Source organism: Orbicella franksi, chromosome 1 (assembly GCF_964199315.1).
Source record: "Orbicella franksi chromosome 1, jaOrbFran1.1, whole genome shotgun sequence".
Lineage (NCBI taxonomy): Eukaryota > Metazoa > Cnidaria > Anthozoa > Scleractinia > Merulinidae > Orbicella > Orbicella franksi.
This window is the reverse complement of record NC_138145.1, coordinates 19,697,440-19,702,863: the sequence shown is the minus strand read 5'-3', so window position 1 is coordinate 19,702,863 and position 5,424 is coordinate 19,697,440. Positions and strand designations below refer to the sequence as shown.

At 41.7% G+C, this 5,424-nt stretch overlaps 1 protein-coding gene across 1 annotated transcript in view; it reads left to right on the top strand.

Annotated features, from left to right (window-relative positions):
- The first annotated feature begins 368 nt into the window (after positions 1–368).
- LOC145495363 (uncharacterized) overlaps positions 369–5,424 on the top strand; it is a 12,198-nt gene continuing 7,142 nt past the window's right edge. Inside the window, exons 1-2 of the mRNA XM_081474978.1 lie at positions 369–3,609; positions 4,527–4,767. Of these exons, the coding sequence (XP_081331104.1) occupies positions 528–3,609; positions 4,527–4,767 (3,323 nt within the window). The 5' untranslated portion in view covers positions 369–527. The remainder of the gene's footprint in view (positions 3,610–4,526; positions 4,768–5,424) is intronic.

The window sequence follows — 5,424 nt, the reverse complement described above, 5'->3', positions numbered from 1 at the left end:
CGTTGTTTTTGACAATTCTGAGGCGAGGGCGACTGAAGCAACACGATCCAGGCTCGAGTCAGCAAACTACACATTACTCCACACAAAATGACTCCCCTGTACCGCTATTCATTACGAACATTGTTTGAGTATTAAAAATCCACTTAAGGACGTCAAACTCACCAATAACGAGAAGTATCAAGGATATTTTCGACCTTAAAACGAAGCAAAATACCGATCTCGGAGAACTGATCGATCGAAGGACAGCACAGCCTGATGGTGATGACCACTGACCAGTTACGGTGACGTCAAAAAACGTATTTCCGCGGTGTCGCCCCGCCCCTGATGCAAAAGTCATGCGGTACCATATACAATAATTTCATCTATTTTTATCTCAAATCAAAACAATACGGAAAAAGAAAATACGGTATATAAACTCAGACACGTGCGCAACAAAAAAGGACCCCCACCGTACTCCAGGTGGGAGATAATTTGTCGTTTTCTCGGAATCGTCGCCCTCGTTTCCACGAAAATGTTGTTGTGGCAAGATGGCGGATGATGTTTTGCTAGAGAAAGTTTTCAATTTTATTTGCGGTAGTGGCGGCTTTGCCGAGTTGTCTTCTCTTTTGAAGGATTCGTCACCTTTGAAAAATATCCCAACGGAACTAGAGAAGAAGAACTGGCTGAAAACTAAAGCTCGTGGCCGCTTTGTTTTGGTGAAAGATGACAACGATGAAATCGCTGGTGTGCGAATTGATTTGAGAAAGAAAATTTGTCAACAATATCTTAACACAGGTTCATGTCCACGGGCGCAAGGCAAGTGTAAATTCTGGCATATTTGTAAAAGTTTCGTCGAAGGAAACTGCGACTGGAAATGCAGCCGTTCACATGACTTTTTCGACCCAGACAACAAAGGGAAGACGAGCGAGCTGGGTATCGAGAAACACTCGAATGGAACCGTGAGGAATATTGTTGCCTGGAGCCTTCCGCAGGTGTGTAAGTTGTATTTGAGCAATGATTGTAAGTCTGATAAATGTCCGTATCTTCATGTTTGCTGTAAAGTGATCCGAGGATCGCCCTGTGATTGTGCCTTATCGCATAACATTACCGATTCTCACAACAAGAAAATTCTCAAGCAATATGATCTGGTACCACATCAGTCTATGAGGATCGCTTTCGTTCGTAGCAGCATTTTAGTTCTCGAAGAACAGAGAATTTTAGTTCTCGAAGAACAGAGAATTTTCGGTAAATACGAACGCTCGATCTCTGCTGCTGCCGTTAAAACAGCTTCAAGTCCGCTTGTGAAAAATTTAACTGACCCCATCCCACCTGCCACCGCTCAGCCACTGTCAAAGAAACCATCACTTCAAAAACAAGGCACAGACGATGCTCAGATCGGACGTAGCAAAGCGTCACAAGCGACAGCCAGTAACATTACCAGGAGCTCTGAACAAAACGAAAAAGAGAGCAACTTGCAATTGGAGACAAAAAACACGAAGAAACAGCAGAAAAGCAAAATGGCTAAATGTCAACAAGCAGAAACGAAAGATCAAGATCCTGTCATTAACAACTTAGCCAGCGTTTCACCCACGGCAATACCTGGCAAGAAAAGTCTTGAATTTCTGAATATCCAGGCTGAAGAAGACGAAAGCTTTTCGGATTCGTCTTCAGAAGAAAACAAAACTATGTCTGATAGTTTCAAGTCTTTAAAGTGTAACAACGAAGACAATACGCAGGCGCTCCCGGCTGAGAAAAGTCATCTCGCTTATCACGTGACTAGCACGAGCTCACCCAGCTGTTTATCTACTGCTAAATCAGGCTGTAACGAACTAAATTCAGGGGGCGCCCGTGGATCACAGGAGACGAAAGGTCTGGCGAATTCATGTGGAGCAACGGACGAGCAGCCAGCTTTTGGAGCTCAAAGTAATGGGGACAAAAGATCATCCATTGTTGCTCCCAGTGGGTTACCTGCAAGTGATGTCAGTAAAGATTTTGTAAAGAAATGGGTGATGGGCAGTGATGAGACTGAGCAATCCTCTGGTGTCAAAGAGTCTCACAGCATGGTACCATCGCAAAAGGTCGAAGAAGTAGAGCGTCATCAACGAAAGCTATCGGTTTCAAGTTCATGCAGTTCTGTTCCAGACCCTCAGAAATGTACTCCGTCAAAGAAGGCTGTCTTTGATTGCATTTTGAAGGAATATAACGGTACTGTGTCCTTTGTTGCAATCTCAAGTAGACAAGATCTGTTTCCTGTTGGATGTGGGGATATCGCAGCGTGGTTTAAAGCGAGAAAAGACAGCTTTCTTCTTCGGGAAAGTAAAGACGGAAAAATCTTGGAAGTCTGTTCATTTTGTCGACGAGCCCAGTTGTGTTTTAGACAGGCTTGTTCGACAAAGAATTGTCCATACTTGCACGTGTGCAGGGATTATATCGCTGGATACTGCAGGTTTGGGGATAGATGTCAAAGAAATCACAGTTTCCAGTACGATGAAGATAGAAAGTTCCTTGCCAAACTCAGATTGAACGGCCTGTCAGAAAATAATCTTCGTAAAGTCATACAACTATCAATACCCCAAGTTTGTTTAGACTATAACGAAGGACGCTGCACAAGAGGTCAGAGTTGTGGCCAAATACATATTTGCAAGGACATGATAAAAAAGAAGTGCGAGGATGAGGAAGACTGCGGCCTTCAGCACCAAAACACGTTGCTGACTCCTTATGCAACTGCCATACTTGAGAACTATGGCCTGAAAATCAGAGATGGAAACATTAATCCGGTGCTTAGAGTTCTTCTGGTCTGTGAGGACAAACCTACTGGTCAATCAAACGATTACAGAGAGAGCACCGCCTTGGCAGAAAATATTTCAATGTCCACACGAGCAAATGCCAGGAAAGCGAGCTGTCAGGGCGTTCCTGCTCCTTCTAAGAACGGTTCTGGAATCAGTTGTGAACCATCAGAACAAAAAGTGTTTGAATGCTTGTGCAAAGATTACGACTGTTCCGTCTCTTTTTCAGTCATAGCCAAGCGAACCGATCTGTTTCCGAACGAATTTAAAGACATCGAATCTTGGTTTCGAAGAAAGAAGGGCAGCTTTCGGTTGACCGAAAACGATAGGGGAATTATCCTGCAAGTGGATGCTTTCTCTGCAAAAGCCCGGCTCTGCTTCAGTTACAATAATGTCTCTGGAACGTGCAAAAAGGAAAGCTGCTCGTACCTGCATGTCTGTAGAGAATACGTCACCGATTCCTGTCGTGATGGGGCCACTTGCATGCGGAATCACCACTTCCACAATGAGAAGGACAAAGCTTTGCTGTCGAAGATCAAGCTTGATCAATTAACAGACAAGCAACTCAGTCGGTTAGTACGTTCCTCAGCACCTCTGGTATGTGTCGAATACAACCATGGTATATGCGATCGTGAAGAGGGTTGCCCTAGAATTCACATGTGTAGTGACCACTTAAAAAAGTGCCACAGAGAAGGAAATGATTGCGAGTTAGATCATGAATCTGCCATGACGTCTAACCACACCCAAACAATTCTTGAGCGTTACCACATGGAGCACTGGAAGTCAGATGTCGTAAAGAGGATTGTACTGGTTTATGATGACTCAGCTAAGGTCAAAGAAGCAGGTAAGACGGTATTCTATAATTCCGCATTTTGTTTCTTTGCTGCAATTCAAATTAAGCTTTGGCTGAATTAATTCTACAAACTACCTTTCTTTTATCGATTGATTGTAATTGTCATTTTGTACCTGCTGAGTTGTGGATGTAATAAGCCAAATCAGTTTCAAAATCAGGGTGATGAAATACCCTTCTCATTTCGCTTAGAAGCGATTTTAGATTATGTTTTCTTTTTAAGTTCATTGTCAACTATCTAGCCATCAGGGTAAATGAATTATTTAGATGAATAATGTACACATCTTTACTGACATTAACTAGCCATTCATTTTAGTTATTTCCTGGTATCATTTAGTGTTACTTTTAATTTTCCAAGAATTCGAGGATACATAATAATAATAATAATAATGATAATGATGATGATGATGATGATTTTATTATCGTGTCAATTACATCTAGCAGTGAAGAATCCCCACTGCTAATAGGTACACCTAACTAGAACTATCTAAAAATAATATACAGAAAAGTCCTATAAGAGAAATTAAAATTATGGGTTACAAAGATGGCAGCCACTACATCCACCTAGGATGTTGCCTAGATCTAGCCTACGTACGTGGGTCTTCAACGTCTTGAGATTTATCGCCGGTTTTTCTTTATTTGTTAGTTTGCTCCATAAAGGCAAGACTCCTTTTAAACGATAATTTCAATTGAGTTCTTTTAGTTGTTTACAATAGTAGAAATAAACTGTTGTTGTTGTTGTTGTTGTTGTTGTTCTTCACCTCTTTTGTTGGCACTATATTGAAATTTAAGGGAGAAGTGAGATATCATAGTGATCACTCTTGGGAACTGGAAGTTACATACCTATACTCAAGGTGAACGCAAGTACATTTGTTGCAAATGTTAACTTTACAATGTACTTGTGTTAATAGGTCATGTTCATCACGATAAGCCAGATGCACCCATCTGCTCAGATTTCATTCTCGGTAAATGCAAGAAAGGCTCCAAGTGTCCAGGACACCACGGCTTTTTGCCTTTCCACTGGCAATACAAACTTCCACATGATGAATGGAAGAGCTTCAATGAGACGGACAACGAGAAGCTGGAGAAACTCTACTGTGACGTGACGCTTGAGAACTGCTCAGCTACAGGCTTTCAGATTTCTCTTGAAAGGTATGATGTGTAGTTTTAAGTACAATGGATCATTAGAGTATTGAATGAGCTGGAGGGTAGTGACCAAGTTAAGATAGCTGTGTGTAAGTTTTAACAGCGGTCGTTTCTAGCGTTTATTATATGACCAGCTCCGTGAGCGGGCAAGATGAATCAAGTCCTGCGCTGTGATAGGCTACCCGAGCGAGAAGATGGAGCTATCTTGTCCGCTCGGGACTACTCGCCGTGTCCCGCAAGAAAAATTTCCCCGAAAGCCATATAATAAATCCTTTATTGACCAAGCTTGTTCGGTCAAGATGGCTAGATATTGGCCTCGTTCTTTTTTTTTTTTTTGCGAGTTTATGGACCTCGACTCCGTCTCGGTTAATAAACACGCAAAAAAGAACTTGGCCAATATCCAGCCATCTTGACCTCACACTTGGTCAATAACCCATACATATTATATTTATATTGTACTAGTAGTACAATATAAGTCTAGTAGTACAATAAAATTGTAGTTATGGAACGAAACGTATACATTCAACCCAATTTCTAGTCAGTACGTGGAAAAAGGTAAAGACAATGTCTGCGCGCAATACTTATGCCGTTTTATAAACATCTCGAAAAAGGGCAAATTGTTTTTATTTCCAATCCATGAAATACTCGTTCATACGGTTCCTT